Below are 16,501 nucleotides of genomic sequence, written 5' to 3'. Positions count from 1 at the left end.
AAAAAAAGGAATACAGTACAATAGACTGAAATTAATTCTAGAGGGTCTCCCAGTCTTGTGTCAGCTAATTGTTGGCACCAGCTCGCACAAGGAGGTAATTGGAAAAGCATGTAGATACTGAGTGCTTTGCCAAGAATTTCATGTCTTACTGAAAAGCATCAACAAGTAATCAGCAATAAAGATACTTAGGTATTAATTATAGACATGTAGTTGAATTGTGAATGAAAAGAAGGAAAAGGTGATGTTATGAAGACTGCCAGTAATTTTTAGGAGTGAGAGATAGTCAGTGGCCAATGACCTCTAATTGTTGAAAAAATGGTTGAGCATGGGGAGGGTTGTCCTGTTCTTTGGGGTAGATCTGACCCTGTTGCTAATAATCAGAGGGGCCAAACTTGCAGTCTTCCACCTCTGCTTTGGACTCAGTGTGGGTACAGATGTTAACAGAGGTCCTCCAGGCAAGATGGGCCTAGCCTAATCAGGAAGTTTCCATGCATGAAGGAGTTTGATGACCACACACACACACACATGTGAGTTCCTACTCACATGGCTGAAATGTACAGGCGATGGAATGTGTGATTGCTGAGTGGTTCTGCAGTCACGTTTTCCGCAATATACCCACACAAACTGGTCATACACTTTTGCAGCTCATCCCCCATTCTGTCATGTAGACAATTTGCTGTTAGAAACTTCCCAAGATTAAAGTTGGAACATTCCACACTCCAATTTGTTTTAATTGCTGTGTATACTTATGTATACATGGACCTTTTATATACATTTTGGGGCCAAAATTAAGGATTTTGATATGACCCATGCACAAGTTGGGGATAAAAGTTTGAGGCTGTGCACAAGGCTCCTTGGATCCATTCCATTGAGAGGAGAAAGTGGCAGCACAGCCTCAAGGGACGGCTGCCCCTGTCCACTGTCAGTTCCCTACTGTAGCACTGCTTCTGACCTTTTTGAATCCCTGGACCAATAGAAAAGAATGTTTTTTTTTTCTTTTCTTACAGTAGGCTCCCCCAGATGGACTCTTTGCCACCTGCCCACTCTCAGTTATCTGCAGCTGACCTACTTGTCTCTGTCTCCTTGTCTCCACATTCTCTGAGGATACAAGTGATACAATCCTATAGACTATCATATAAATAAATAATACAAAAGAGGTACTTCTAAATATGTAGTGTGCTGCGTCTGTTAGAAAGCTCATACAATGCAAGTAGGATTTTTGCTCACACAAAAATGTACTGTAAATAGGAAATCCCTTATACCTTTTGTCTTCATAATAATTTTGTGGATTGAGTTAATTTTTTAATTATAGGAAATGCAGTTGAGTTCATGACTTGATCAAAGCTACCTAATGAGATTGTGACTGAGAAAGGTTTTAAATTCAGATCTCTCCAAGTTGCCATGTACTAGATTTCACTGACTGTCCAAATGACTAGTTTCCAGAATTATGTTGATAACAGGTGGCCAATTTGAACCTGAAAAGTAAGGTTGCTTAGTCTTAAGTATCTGCAGGGGAAAGAAATTTAAATTTTCCTTTTAGTCTCCCCAAATTTTTGTTTCCTTTAAAAAGCATCTTCCTGTTGAAACAATAAAACAGACAGTTCTATTCCTTTTAAATAAATAAGTTAAACAACATGCTCATCTGTAACAGATGTGTTAACTGAAATGGTGTGAATCAAGCTGTATTTAACACAGCACCTTGTTCTAATCACTCTTGAGAGTTGCAGCTTGGTTGAAGTCATGAAAGTAGAAAGTCTTCCTTAGAAACATAAGAAATTTGGTCAAATTTGGGGATAAGAAAAAGAGACAATTGGATGAGCCTTTTGGGTGACCATTAGATATCAGTGTCATACAGTATTTCCTTGGGAGTATATCTCATGAAACTCAGAACGGCTGAATAAATATGTAAAAGATTGAAACTTCAGTGTAGTTTAAGTGTCTCACATTGTCCTTATGTTTGTACTCAGTCACAGTTGTTGTTCCAACCCTCTGCTCACATTCATTTCATTTTCAATTGGGTTGGGTTATGCTTAAATGTGTCTTATCATTTATATAATCTCTAAGGTCTGAAAAAATGCTTTCACATAGCATAAGAAGCATAATACGACAGTTCTGGTATATTGTGAATGCGTAGTTACCTTGGTTTTGTACTTAAAGTAGATGATTTGTTGTGACCTGTGAATCAGGAGTTCTAGCTTGTCTCTCCTTGCTCAGACAGTTATAAAGCAAGAACGTTTTTAGATTTTGGCTTGTCTTGTGTGCCATTTCTACTTGTAAGAGTATCCAAATGGGAACAATTGGGCAGCATGCACTGGCATTCTATCTCATTTAATAATCAGTCTTTAGAATTTAGGCTTTTCATGCCCTACAAAGGTAGCCATTGTGAACTGAATCTCAAATATATATTTTGGGTAACAATAAACAAGGTGAAGTTTCCATCAAATCTGCCATCTGTCCAGTTTCTGGCAGTACTCATGGGGGATATACATTAAGAAAGTAAGGGATTTGGGAACATTTATAAATGTTAGGTCCCAAAATAAAGTTGTAAGGTAAGGGCTTACAGCTGACTGTTGAACATGACAAATATTCCTACTGGAAATTGCTGCAGTCCCTTATTTTAGACATAACCTTCCAACCCATTGTTTCTATCTTTATTCAAAGCAGTTGTGAAAATAAGCTTTTTGGGGGAGGGGAGGGAGGGGGATATGGGCCAGCAGTCTTTGCATATACACTAATTCTGTTAATATAGAGGTGGATTTGGAGAGGTGCCAGATGTCTTTACGAGTCTAGACGGCACAAATCTCCTGTTAGTCGGGCTGTAGATTAAATTACATGGCTTAGTCCTGTAATACAAAAGAGGATCAATATCTGAGGAAATATTCAAGCAGTTGTGAATTCTAGTATGGGGTGATTAGCTGGAGCAGGCTGGAGTGGGGGGTAGGCTTTAAAACAGGAAGTAGTATTGAGTTCACTTGGCTAACCAGTCCTCCTCCTTTTTTTTCCTATCTTCAAAACTCCCTACTGCGTGGGCTGCTTCTACCTGGAAATGCCTCCATAAATAACAGCAGCAACAGTTGCAAGCTCAGCACCTCTCACATGGCCATGGACCTCCAGTGCCTCTAACCCCACACCCGTCAGGACTTCAGCCTCCAGGAATCCCTCCACTTGGGAGCAGTGCTGGCCTTCTTGCCCTCTCAAGTGCTCTGGGTGGGCAGTCTCACTTGGCAATAAAAGATGACAAGAAGCACCACGATGCAGACCACCACAGAGGTGAGAGGCATGGGAAGCCTGATTAGAAGCCTTGTCAAATGAATACTTGCACGTTGCTGCAAATTGTGGGAATCTAAATGAAAGTGAGAGCTGTGTAGAATGAAAGCGAAGAACAAACTGATTGCCAAACATTAAACCAATAGTTCTACGTTTATAAGATCGCTAAAACAAAAAATTCAGCTTGAAGGTTTTCAGCATTTGAGCTTGGAGATCATTAAGGATCTCCTGTTTTTGTGAAGTGCAGGGCATTTTGACATCTAAAACCAATGCTTAGTTGTAACCTCAGTGGCCTGCACAATATTGTGGAAAGTTGTTGAGACAGAATAAGTGGGTATTATTTCATATGTTTCCCCTTTTTATTGTTATTGTTATTATTATTATTAAACAAAATAATCTTTAATGCAAAGGGAGTGGGTGAGCAGTGGACAGAGTCAAATTTTTAGGTGAATGTGTTGAAATGAAAGGTTTCAAGCATTGCATCTGTTTTGTAGGTTTGTTTGGGAAACATTTAAATATTGGACAAAATTGCACTTGAATAATTTTCGAAGAAAAAAAGTAATTTATTCTGTCATGGAAAGAACTAGGCTTTGTGTATGGTTAAAACTGTAAATCATGTTTACAAAAAATGTAATTTTCAGGAAATCACTGTATTAGGAATGTGCAATGACTTATATAAATAAAAGCCATTTTAAAACTGTTCGCGGCTTGTGTTCTAATTTTCCCCCCTTTTTTATTTCTGTTCTTGCCTCTGTGTCTGAACGGGCATGTCTGTGCATTTCTTGGTTACTACGGGAACAGACAGAGATCCGGGCACAGTAAGTACCAATATTCCTGCTAATGTTAACATTTTCAATTACTAAGTAGTTGATAGCCCAGATAGTTTTATTTCCTTCCCAGTAGGCTTCCATGCTGTATCACCCCTAGTTTAGATAATGGGCATGATGCCTCTTCTTTCAGCACAGCAGTGCTTTCATGGAAGGATTAAAAATTATATATATCTTGAACATCATTTTTCGTTACTATAATAAATTCCCTGTAAACTAATCTAAATTATATCTATGTACTTTAAAAACAGGTGAGTTTATTAAAAGCAAAAAATAGACACTCTTATATTTTAGTTATTGGAGGTTAGATTTCTTAAATCTTCACATATACTTGCCTTAAGTATGTGATTACTGTGATAGATGTTTCCTATCTAATCTGCAATCAATTTTTTAATACTCAAATGCATTATTAAAGACAAAAACTATGTTTTAAAAAAATCTCTTATTATGTTTGGGCTATCATAATCGAAATGTTCCATTAAAAACACTTCTAAAACGTTACTATATATTCTGGTGTAGTCACCTGTTTGTAGTGCTTAGTAGTCATGAGGCAAAACTGTTCATTGATGTCAGAAATCACAATATGTCTTTGCCTTGTGCTTTTGAGGCAATAGTTTTGTTGCGATAGTCTAGTCACTATCATAATATTAAATAGTGTTGTATATAGTGCTTCTAATTTGATTTTTTTGGATGCTTCATATAATTCCTAGTGTTGCAGTTGAAAATGCAGAAATACAGTTTAGTTAATTTTGGGGGGAGACAAAATTACCCAAGAGAGCAAATGTAACTGTTTGAAGTGTGAAAAGTTTCCAGCGTTCTCTACAAATGCAATTCAATAACTTTAAACTTCCCTTGGGATTTCAAGGCCATTTACAGCTCACAGAAAGTGGGGCTGCTTCTTCAACCCACCCCATTCAAAGGGCAAGGGCATTTTTAGAGGCTTCAGACTCTAGCAAGAAGAGGAGAGGATGTGAATGTCAGTTTTGGTTCACTCTGCTCCTCCACCACTAGGCAGAGATCTTAGATGAAAGTAAGAGGCAATTTTTGCTGATTTTCTTATTTTCTTGCAGCCCCTTGTGCCTCCACAAAAAAGGCGGTATTGCCCAAACCTATGTCTTCTCTTTCTCTCTTCTGAATCCAAAGCCAGATCATAAACTGTTCGGTTCACAAAAAGCCACATTTGGAATCCAAGTCTACATTACAGATTGCTCATGTTGACCTGTTGCAGATAATTTAGTACAGTCATGCCCTTTAAAAAGAAACCAGCTAGTTTATATAAGGTTATTTGGTTAAAAGTGACATGTGCTATAAATTTAAAAGTATTGTAGATCTCTGGCTTTCATGGTGCTTTTTTCTATTTGTTTGCTTGTCAGTATAATAAACTGACACTGGTAGAGAGCATGGTACTATGATGGGAATCTCTGTCCTGTAAAGCACTTCTGTTCTCTTAGGCCAGTTCATTGAACTTTTCTTCCCTAAAGTCCCTCAGTAAAGAACAATGGAACAGGGACTGATTCACCACCTCAAGCCACAGTTCAGTTAGGCCGCTCCCCTCTCTTTTCCTATATTAGCAAAGTGGACAAGGAGCAAAGTCAGCTAAGTCCCAATGCTGAGGCTTATCTGCTTCCTAAAGAGCCAGATGGATCTGAGCCACATCTTTGTTGTCTTTTCTTCAAAGCCAGCTCCTCAAAGCAGTGAGTGAAGCCTCTTCACTTCAACAACAACATATTTATGCCCCACTTTTTCTCCACCAAAGGAGACCTAAAATGTCTAACACTAAGAGCTACAAAAATTTATTAAATTACATGAAACACAGCACTTCCTGTCTTGGTCTTACAAACACTCTTCTTTAAACATCTGCCTGAATACAATGGTTTTAGCCTGCCACCGGAAGGACAGCAGGGGATTTTGGCTTCCCTAGGCAGGGAGTTCCAGAGTTGGGAAAGGCAATGGAGGAACAAAGCCATATTGATCAAGGTGCCAGCTGTTCATTGTTTCCAGTCTGTTCTTCTGTGAGTGACATGTTTCTTCTCAATGCATGGCGTTGTCTGAATGGTGAAACTTGATTCCTGACTGAGGTGGTAATAGGAGCAAGAAATAGAAGCACAGCTCTGCCCCGAATATCATCCAGTCCTATGTTCTGCTCAACACATAATCTAGAACTTCCCAGCTTCCTGGATGATTGCGAAATCAGAATACTATCTTTGGCTTTTAGTTTAAGTGTAAAACAACTTCCATGATTTGAAAATACATTCTTATGGAAGAGCACCTCTTGGATTCTGCCCAATATACTGAATATGTTAAACCTTGACATTTTAGAATGTGGTTGGATGGAAGACCACCAGTGAATACCAGGTGCTGTAGGCTGTATTTCAGAGGAACGAGCTGGCAAAACCACATCTGAGTATTTCTTGCTTAAGAAAACCCTATCAAATTCATGGGATTGCCATAGGTTGACAGAAAATCTATAATAGAATGGACACATATTTGGCTAAGTTACTATTAAAAATGCCAGTGAACAAAACAATACCTGCACTACACACATAAGCAAAAATAAACAAACAAATAAACAGCTAAGCTCAAGTAATTTAAAGAATGTTCAGAAATGTACCTAATACATGCAGTCCCGAAGTTACAAACAAGATAGATTCTGCAGATTTGTTCTTAAGTTAAATTGGTATGTAAGTTGTAACAGATACATTTTAAGTGTAGCTCCAGCCATATATCTATCTAGTATAGGGAAGGGTTAACACCCCTATGGTGTTTTTCTGTCTGTGTCCCTGTTCAGAAGAAGTTTACCTCACTTTCTGTCCCTGTGATATTTGGATTTTTAAAAATATGGCTTCTTGTGGAAACAAGGATTGGTGAGAAAGCTTCAGTGGAGACACATTTTTCCCATGATAAATCTTCCAGGAGTGAATTTCCCTTCATAGGGGTAGATTTCTCTCACTTCTAGTTGACTCACCTCTGTTCTTAACTAGGAGTCATATGTAAGTCAGATGTTTGTAACTTGGGGACTGCCTATCCTTTGAAGAAAAGAGTTAATGTTATATGCCATAAGAGATTTAATCCAAGTCAGTAGGTTTATTTGAGTTCCATGTTAACTAATTTTTTCATGTCACTCTTGAGACAGCTTTCAGTAAAAAAAACCTAATACACACCTTCAATACAGACAATGTGACATTATTTTTGGTGTGTTGGAAGCATATAAATGGACTCGCCCCCCAATTCATCAAGAGGCTGTGCGGGTGAAAATTGGATCCCCTCCCTGCACAGCTGCCCCCTCTGGAGTTTCCCCTTTGAGGTATGCCAAGATGGGATGCTATTCTATATCAAATTCAGAGGGATAAAAAGTTTAGCCCTTTTCGAAATCCCTTATTTTTGCCTATGTATAATGCATGCTAACTTTTGGTTCAGTTAGGCTTTCATCCTTTGCTATGTCAAAGAACATGCTAGCCAGTGCTACACTAGTTCTGATCTTGTAAAACTGGGCTGTCCTATCTAGACCTCATCAATTTATGAGGCCTGCCAATGAGGTACTAATAAAACTAGCAAAAACATTTCCATAGAGAGAACATATTTTGATTTGTAAATTATTTCTCCACAGGAAGTAGCTGCATATGGAGAAAAATTCACAAGAGGGCATCAAATAGTCAACTTAATAGCAACTAATGTCGCTGCAAGTCCAACAAGTAATATGAAAGACTGACTTGTACCTTTCCACACACACTGGGCCCATTAGGAAGAGGCTGACGCACCTGTCTCTGTAGTGGGAGCTGAATGTTAAGGGTGATCTCTAATTTTGAGTTTAACACATAGGGTTTAATAAAAAAAACACAGTGGAGTCTTGTAATACCGCCTGTATCAAGCAGGATAGAGGAGACCATTTACCAACTGTTATAGTCTCATGTGATAAATAAGCTGTGAGAGAACTTAGGCCCCTTCTACACTGCCCTATTTCCTGGTATCTGATCTCAGATTATCTGATTACCCCAGATTATATGGCAGTGGAGATTCATATAATCTAGTTCAAAGTAGATAACCTGGGATCAGATCCTGGGATATATGGACAGTGTGGAAGGGGCCTGATAATAGCCTCCACAAAAATCTTGTGTGGGATATTGTGTTTTTTGTTCCTCTGAGAGAAGAGAGCAGTGATTAGAGGGGCATTTAACTAAGGCCTCTTCTACACTGCCATATAAAATCCAGATTATTTGTTTTGAACAAATGAGTGTAGACTCATATAATCCAGTTCAAAGCAGATAATGTGCTTTAATAATCTCGATTATATTGCAGTGTAGAAGAGGCCAAAGTCTACCAGGTTTGCTCCATCTCTCCATATGAGTCCCAAGTCTCTTTTGGGAGATGGTGACAGGGTAGAAATAAAGTTTTATTTTTATTATTATGCAGACCTTATTGCCCTTAAATACATGGCATGCATAGACACTGGGATGTCTATGTGTATACAATGAAAATAAATCATAGGAAATTTCTCAGCGTATGTTAAATAAAATAGAATCGGGGATTTTTGCCAAGATGATGATCATTGTATCATCATATACTTCCTAGGGAAAGCATAGGTGGATTTTGTAAAGATGGTGAAACTGCTGACTCAGATAGGTTTCATCATCATTTGGAAAAAGGAGTCCTGTAAACCCAAGGTAAATCCTACAATCTCTGTGTGTGATCTAGGACACAACATTCCTATATCCTGACAGAGAAGAAAAACGCTTATCTCATACATAACGTTAGAGCTGACATTTCTGCTCAGATATATAACCCTAGAATCAGTGCCTTTTGGTCAACTTTTCCTTCCCTTGTATTGAATTCTGCCAGAAGGCCACACTTTGCCCCACATCAAGACATTTTTATAAAGTGCACTGGCTGAAAAAGAAGTTGCATCTTCTTTTTCAGACTGTGAATTCCATAATCTAGTAGGAAAATTATAGACACTGCCTCAGACAAATGTAGACACTGCCTCTCCCCTTCTCCCTCACATAACAAGGGATCCCAGTCTGATTATAAAATCTGCCTCATACTCACAATGAATATGTTGTGCAATGTGTATGAACTAAACATTCATGTGTTAAGAGCTTTGAGAAATATCCATGTTATTTGCACATGCAATGTGTATATATAGTTGTGTTGATATAAGACCATTCTTTTAATGTGATTAAACAACACAACTATCAATAAACTTTTAAAAAAGGAAATGTGAAATACTATATGCTCCTTTTAGCTTTTAAATATTTTTATGATATAACATGTAAATCACCTTGAACAACTTTTTTTGAGGGGAAAAGTAGGGGAGATATTTTCTGAATAAATAAATGACCATCAGTCAGAAGCCTTTGCAACTTACAAGCTAGCTATTGGTTTCTCAAAAAAAGAAACATTCAGAACAATATTTGGTATAAGTAGACTAGGAAATATCCTGAATATCTCTTTTCTTCAGAACTAAGATTCTATGTGCTTGTTGATTTTAATGATTGTTTTTATTGATGTTGATGTTTTTTACTGGGATAATTGTTTTATTGCTTTGTTACTGTTTTGTTTGTTTTATCGGGCCTGGCCCCATGTAAGCCGCCCCTGGTCCCTTTGGGGAGATGGGGCGGGGTATAAAAATAAAGTTATTATTATTATTATGTGATCTTGAGAAACATGGAACATTGGAGGAGATTGGCAGTGTAACCCTCTTGAACAGTGGTTCTCAACCTGTAGGTCCCCAAGTTTTTTTATTCTACAACTCCCAGAAATCCCAGCCAGTTTACCAGCTGTTAGGATTTCTGGGAGTTGAAGGCCAAAACATCTGGGGACCTACATGTTGAGAACCACTGCTCTTGAAGGTTTGATCTACGGTAGGATCAGAGTTTGCCACTCCTTTCAGTAGAACAGCTGATATATAGTGTGTGTTCAGCCTAGCACTGAAGAAGAAGAAATGCCATACTGTTACATCCAGGATGGGGTAAAGATAACATCAACAATCAATACTGTTTAAAAACTGGCAGGAGACAATCCACAACAGGTGATCAGAGTTGTTCATCAAGATAATGTTTTTCCCTCATGCTGTTGCCACAGCACCTTAGCACATGAGTTCTCTAGTGCATAGTTTCCAATAGATCACTTGTAGCCCTGCAGGGTTCAAGACTCAAAATGCAACAACAATAATTTTTATGCTATATGAACAGCACACAGTTGAAATTCAAGTTGTAACAGACTGTTCATATATTGCAGGGCTACTTCATATGTTCTTTAATACCCAGTGTTGCAAATGCAGCAACACTTTTCGAATAGCATGTTATCTAGAATTACATGTTATGAGAATGACAAATTGTATACACTGTTAAATGTCAAGCGTTTCCCTCTTGTTCCTTGGTGGAAATACTTGTGAATATTTCAGATTATCAGTTAAACAAGCAATTAATGTTGACAGTTATATAACAGGTATGGCTTTAACATTTATTGGAATGAATTGGTTATGTTGCGTGAGCCCTTGTAGATTTTAAAAGACCTATACAACATGGAGTCAGGGTATTTGAGAAACTGCAGCTTCCCCTACAAGCATGACTGCCTTTTAATATTTTTAGAATTAGCTCTTCTGTTGCTCCCAGCATCCTCAGAGGAATGTTTTGTAGGAATAATATTGAGATATTGAGATGGCCACCCAGGCTGTGGAAACCCTTATCATGCAAAGGTATGCTAGCCCCTTCTCTGTTTTCTGTCTGTAGCCACAAACAGATTTTAATTGGTTTAAGGTTGCAATGCTGAACATGGGATGGGGCACTTGCATATTTAATTATTAACTGATCCTGGATCAGGAAAGTAGTACTGTAAAGTTCCATCAGGCAGAACAATGCCCTGTCTCTTTCCCCATCCCCAAATCCTACCTTTCCGTTGTGGCAGTGCATGCCTGGTGGAAGGCAAAGGAGGTGCAGAGAAGGCTACAGCTCATCTCCTGACTCACAGCACTGAAGCTGTGTAGCACCATAGAAACTTAGAGAACAGAATTTGTAGCATAATCTTTCATCGACTAGTTCTACTTAATCAGATAGGTGCCTAGGGACAAACCTTTATAGGAAGGTTTTGTGTGAATGGTCAAAGAAATGCAAAATGTATGGGTATGGTGATAAGGTGGCAAGTTCAGTTTTAATTATGGTCATTGCAGAGCAAAGGCAGGAGGAAAGATGTTGCCTAGAGACAATATGAGTGGATAACCATATCAGTGATGGAGATAACATTGGAATGTAGTGTTTCGCTGGCTGGAAACCAGAAAGGAGATGTGATAAACTGGTTGAGAGGATCCCCATGAGACTGGATGGAAGTTGTTGAAATTCTGGTGAAACACCTTGAGTCTTCTCCATGAGTCAAAATTATGGATATCTTCAATGTACCAAAGGTAGAAGATTGCCTTCCTGAGTTAAGGAACGGTTCTAAAGTCAGCCATGAAGACATTGGCATATTGTGGTGCCATATGTGTGACTATAGCGATATCATTAACTTGCAGCTATATATTATTAATAAAAGTAAAGAACAAAATGCTTTCGTGGCTAAATGTGCTATGGTCCCATCTGCAGTGGTGTTTCTGACTGCCTGTAGTTCATTCTTGTGTGGAATGTTGGTGTATAGGGATTCCATACCCATAGTGACTAAGGGCCCTTCCAGACAGACCTTATATCCCAGGATCTGATCCCAGGTTTTCTGTTTATCCCAGATTATCTGGCAGTGCGGACTCATATAATCCAGTTTAAAGCAGCAAATCTTCCAGGGAACACCATCTTAGGGCCCTTCCAGACAGGCCGTATAGCCTAGGATCTGATGTTGGGATATAGGGCCTGTCTGGAAGGGCCCTAAAATGGTGTTCCCTGGAAGATTGTGGACTCTAATCTCTGCAGGAAATCAGTATTGTTCTTCACATAGTTGTGAGTTCTGATGGCATATCATGTAAGGCTATTACTCATATCTTCAAAGGTACCAACTGTGAGTTTTCCAGTGCTTGAGATTATGGGCCATTCAGAGTTGCTCAGTTCATGTATTTTGGGTAATAGATGGAATATGCCCTGTCGAAACTTTTGGGGTGTATACATTTGGATTTGATTCTCCACTTCCAAGGGAAATTCCTCGACTAGTATATGTAATTCCTTCCAGTAGACATCCCTGGGATTACTCTGTAAAATGCAGTGGTTGCCTACCATTGCTACCAACTTTGTTCTCACAGTTTCAAAGGTGTTACCAGATATTACAGACTAACATGCCTTTAAATCCTAAACCTTGAAGTTGACATTTTTGCTCTGCTTCCAGCTATAGTAACAGAACTGGAAACTTCTTTTCCCCTCCCCACTGCATCCCTAGGTCTGTTAATGATTAAAGATAAAGAGTCCGCATTTAATCTCATGACCCTCATTCAGGCACTGAATGTCATTCTTTGGTGGAAAATGTGGAATATAAATAGAAATGGAAATTGCGAGTAGGAGCCCCATGGAAAAAGAAACATTTTTGTTGTCGCAGGTACCATAGATATCCTTAAATCTTTCCAATAAGAATATATATTCCAAAAAAGCATGTGACAATTATAGTACCTAGAGAGTTGTCATACATTTAGTCCTAATTCTGTGAGGAAACAAAAGAGTTTGATAACATTAAACTGAAATGAAACCTAGTCATAAATAAAGTAGACCCATTGAATCAATGAATACTTGGTAAGCTAACATTTATGTAAATTTCAATAATTCAATGAGCCTACTCTAGTGGGGATTGGTGATTGAATTTAGGCTAATGTGTCTTAGAACAGGATAAGAATTCTTAAGCCTATCACTTAATCTAATCGTGTGGGTGAAGACTCTTTATAAGGTAGCTACTTGTGACACTGAACATAATCTTATTTCCTCCAAGTAGCCAAAGAAAATCATATGAAACTTATCACTGTAAGACATCAGGTGTCTTGAAGGCACGTACACACACATTCCCTCTTGAAAAACAAATTTTAGACTTTACCCAGCTATCTGACTGGCCTAATAAGAAATAGTGATCTCCCTCAGCTTTTTTGACAATAATAACAAGCACAGAACTTTACAAAGACATCTCTTTTTCACTGATAGTTTATGAAACATTTAATCTACTCTTTGTCTTTTCTGAATATTTCTTATTCCTGGTGCAAGTGCCTAATAAATGGTATTTCAGCTCATGTTGTGTGTAACATGTTAAGACAGAGGAAGAAGCTGTAAAGTATAATAACTGATAATGAGAAATAGAGTTTGTCACACAGGATATGTTTTGGCTTGAAATTATGGTGCAAAGTTCTTGGGGATAATGACAAATTGAAGACTGGCACTGGTATAGGAATAAGTAAATACAGCAGTTGAGTTCATTATTATTAATCTCATTATGTATCTAAAAATCTCAGGGCAGGGCATAGACAATGAAATAACATTAAATAATGAAGAAATAATTTGCAAGTGATTGTAAGAGAGCCAGTGTAGTATAGGGATTTAAGCATTGGACTGCAACTCTGGAGAACAGGATTCAAATGTCTGCTCAACCATGGACCTTGGGTAAGTCAAATTCTAAAAGAAAAGATAACTCCCTCTGAACAAAACTTGCCAAGAAAACCCCTTAGGCTTGTCATTAGTCAGAAATGACTTCAAGGCACAGAACAAAAGATCTTAAAAGATTAAGTGAAATACAGCAACATACAGAAATCTATGTATTTTTAACTAGTTGCTCTAAATAATGTGTTGTGTTGTATGTGTATTGTTTAAATATCTATCAAATTTTGTGAATGGCCATTAGTGGTAGAGGGGAATGCCTATTAGTTTTAACCTATTTTTCAAAGTATATTTGGGTTCCCAAAACGTTTTTTAAACACTGCGTTAAAATTTTTAAAAAATATACCTGCTGTGCATCATCTAGGGAAATCTGCTGGACCGAGAGGTAACAAACATATTATTACTAAAAATCTCTTTATATAAAAATGTTCTGTTAGTTTCTGCTTTAAGGTAAACAACAAAACTAAACAACCAAAACCCACAAAACTTGGCCACAAAAGACATGGCCATCCGGAATGTGTTTAGACATAAAAAAACAAGAAAAATAAAGTCCTAATGAGAGAGAGAGGAATAATTGTTTTTTCCCCATTGCTGCCAGTTAGAAGGCTAAGCTCTGCCCACTTTGTCTCCTAGCAAACCACTCAGCCATTTAATGGCACCCAGGGCCTCTTCAACCAGGCCTCTTCCACACTGCCTATAAAATACAGATTATTTTATTTGAACTGGATTATATGGCAGTGTAGACTCAACGCCCTTCCACACAGTTATATCTATCTATCTATCTATCTATATCTATATCTATATCTATATCTATATCTATATCTATATCTATATATATATATATATATATATATATATAAGAGTGATGGAATCCCCGCGACCGACAAAACTACAGGCCCCCCAACCTCGAAATTTGACAACACAACCCATCATCCATGCCTCTAGGTTGATACAACAAAAAGAAAAGAAAAATAAAGTCCTAATTAGAGGGAGAGGAATAATTGTTTTTATCCAATTGCTGCCAGTTACAAGGCTAAACTCTGCCCACTTGGTCTCCTAGCAACCCACTCAGCCCAGGGGACAGGCAGAGTTAGACCTCACTTAGGCCTCTTCCACACAGCTTTATAACCCATTTATAATCTTACGTTATCTGCTTTGCACTTGAGTCCACACTGCCATATAATCCACTTCAGTGTGCATTTTATACAGCTGTGAAGAAGGGGCCTCATATAATCCAGTTCTATGCAGATAATATAAGATTATCTGTATACAGTAGAGTCTCACTTATCCAACATAAACAGGCCGGCAGAACGTTGGATAAGTGAAAATGTTGGATAAGAAGGGATTCAGGAAAAGCCGATTAAACATCAAATTAGGTAATCATTATACAAATTAAGCACCAAAACATCATGTTATACAACAAATTTGACAGAAGTAGTTCCATGCACAGTAATGCTATGTAGTAATTACTGTATTTACGAATTTAGCACCAAACATCACAATGCATTGAAAACATTGACTACAAAAAACATTGACTACTAAAAGGCCGACTGCGTTGAATAATCCAGAATGTTGGATGTGAGATTCTGTCGTAATATGACAGGTTTACTGTGGTATAATAATACAGAACAATATAATCTCTAAAACCAGGACAGTAAATAAAGAGCGACACTCTGAAAGCAGGGAAATTGGGAATTCCAGAAAGGAAACAATCAGGGCCAGCTAACACTTTCCAACAAAGGATTCTCCCAGGCAGGAAGCAAACAGGCTTTGAAGCGGCAAGGCCATTAAATGCTAATCAAGGTGGCTAATTGCAGCATTCATACCTGCCACACTGAGACTATTAATTGCTATTCAAACTGGCCAACGAAGGATTCCGCAAGGTAGAAAGCGGCCAGGCTTCCAAGCAGCAAGTCTATTCAGTGCTATTCAACCTGGCCAACCAAGATTTCCCCTAGATAGAAAACCCCCAAGTTCTGAAGCCACGAGGCTACTCCGTCCCATACAACCAGGCCTAGAAAGGATGCCCTATGTAAAAAGCGGCCAGGGTTTTAAGCTGCAAGACTATTCAGTGCAATTCAAGCTGACCAAACAAGGATTTCCCTGCTAAGGAAGTAGCCAGGCTTTAAAGCGGCTCTTTAATTGAGGGTGCTATTCCAGCTACTCCAGAAAATGGCCAGGCTTTAAGGCTGCAAGGCTATTCACTGCTATTCGACCTGGCCAACAAATTATTCCCATAAGCCACAGCAACGCGTGGCTGGGCAAAGCTAGTAATATATAAATCAGTAAATAATGCTATACCTATTTGAACTATGGGAGTTCCCGTTCGGCCAAGTAAGCAGGAAGAAAGTCAGTTGAATAACCCACCTTCCAAAATGGCAGAAGGGAATCTTTGAATACAAAGTGACGAGGTGAGTTTTATCACTTAGGCCAGTCTGCATAAATAATTTAGGCGTCATATTTTTAATCCTTGATAAATTGGGTTCTAAAAACAGGATGCTTTGAAAAGTGAAGATTATCTTCAGTTAATGTATCGGGTTGAAATTAAAACAATCTGGTAATTTGTTTCTCTTATCATAAGAAAAAAGATAATTTTACAAGCATAAAATCAGATTAATTAAAACTGTGAAATTCAATGAAAATATTATTTTGGTCAAAGTAAAGCATTTCATTCAGTTGCAAACTGGAAATCAAGCTTTCCACCTTTTTGGATAGTATGCATTCTTAATAGACAAAACATTTAAAATGACATTAAAAAGTGTATGTACGTGTGTGTGTATATATACAAGGGCTATCCAGAAAGTAGATTACGTTTTGGAATTAAAAATGAACAAAGTATAGGAGAAAACATTTACTATATGCAGT

General features: G+C 38.1%; 1 protein-coding gene across 5 annotated transcripts in view; it reads left to right on the top strand.

Moving 5' to 3' along the window:
- Positions 1-16,501, top strand: part of LOC100564704 (transducin-like enhancer protein 1) — an 89,217-nt gene that overhangs the window by 38,717 nt on the left and 33,999 nt on the right. For 4 of the 5 annotated variants that reach the window (XM_003216470.3, XM_008103267.2, XM_008103265.2 and 1 more), the window contains exons 7-8: positions 3,066-3,270; positions 4,069-4,085. The exons of the other annotated variant lie outside the window; for it this stretch is intronic. In XM_003216470.3, coding sequence (XP_003216518.1) covers positions 3,066-3,270; positions 4,069-4,085 — 222 coding nt within the window. The remainder of the gene's footprint in view (positions 1-3,065; positions 3,271-4,068; positions 4,086-16,501) is intronic. 5 annotated transcript variants of the gene reach the window in all.

Source organism: Anolis carolinensis, chromosome 2 (assembly GCF_035594765.1).
Source record: "Anolis carolinensis isolate JA03-04 chromosome 2, rAnoCar3.1.pri, whole genome shotgun sequence".
Taxonomy (NCBI): domain Eukaryota; kingdom Metazoa; phylum Chordata; class Lepidosauria; order Squamata; family Dactyloidae; genus Anolis; species Anolis carolinensis.
Note: the sequence above shows the minus strand (reverse complement) of the source record. Positions and strands in the feature narration are given on the sequence as shown.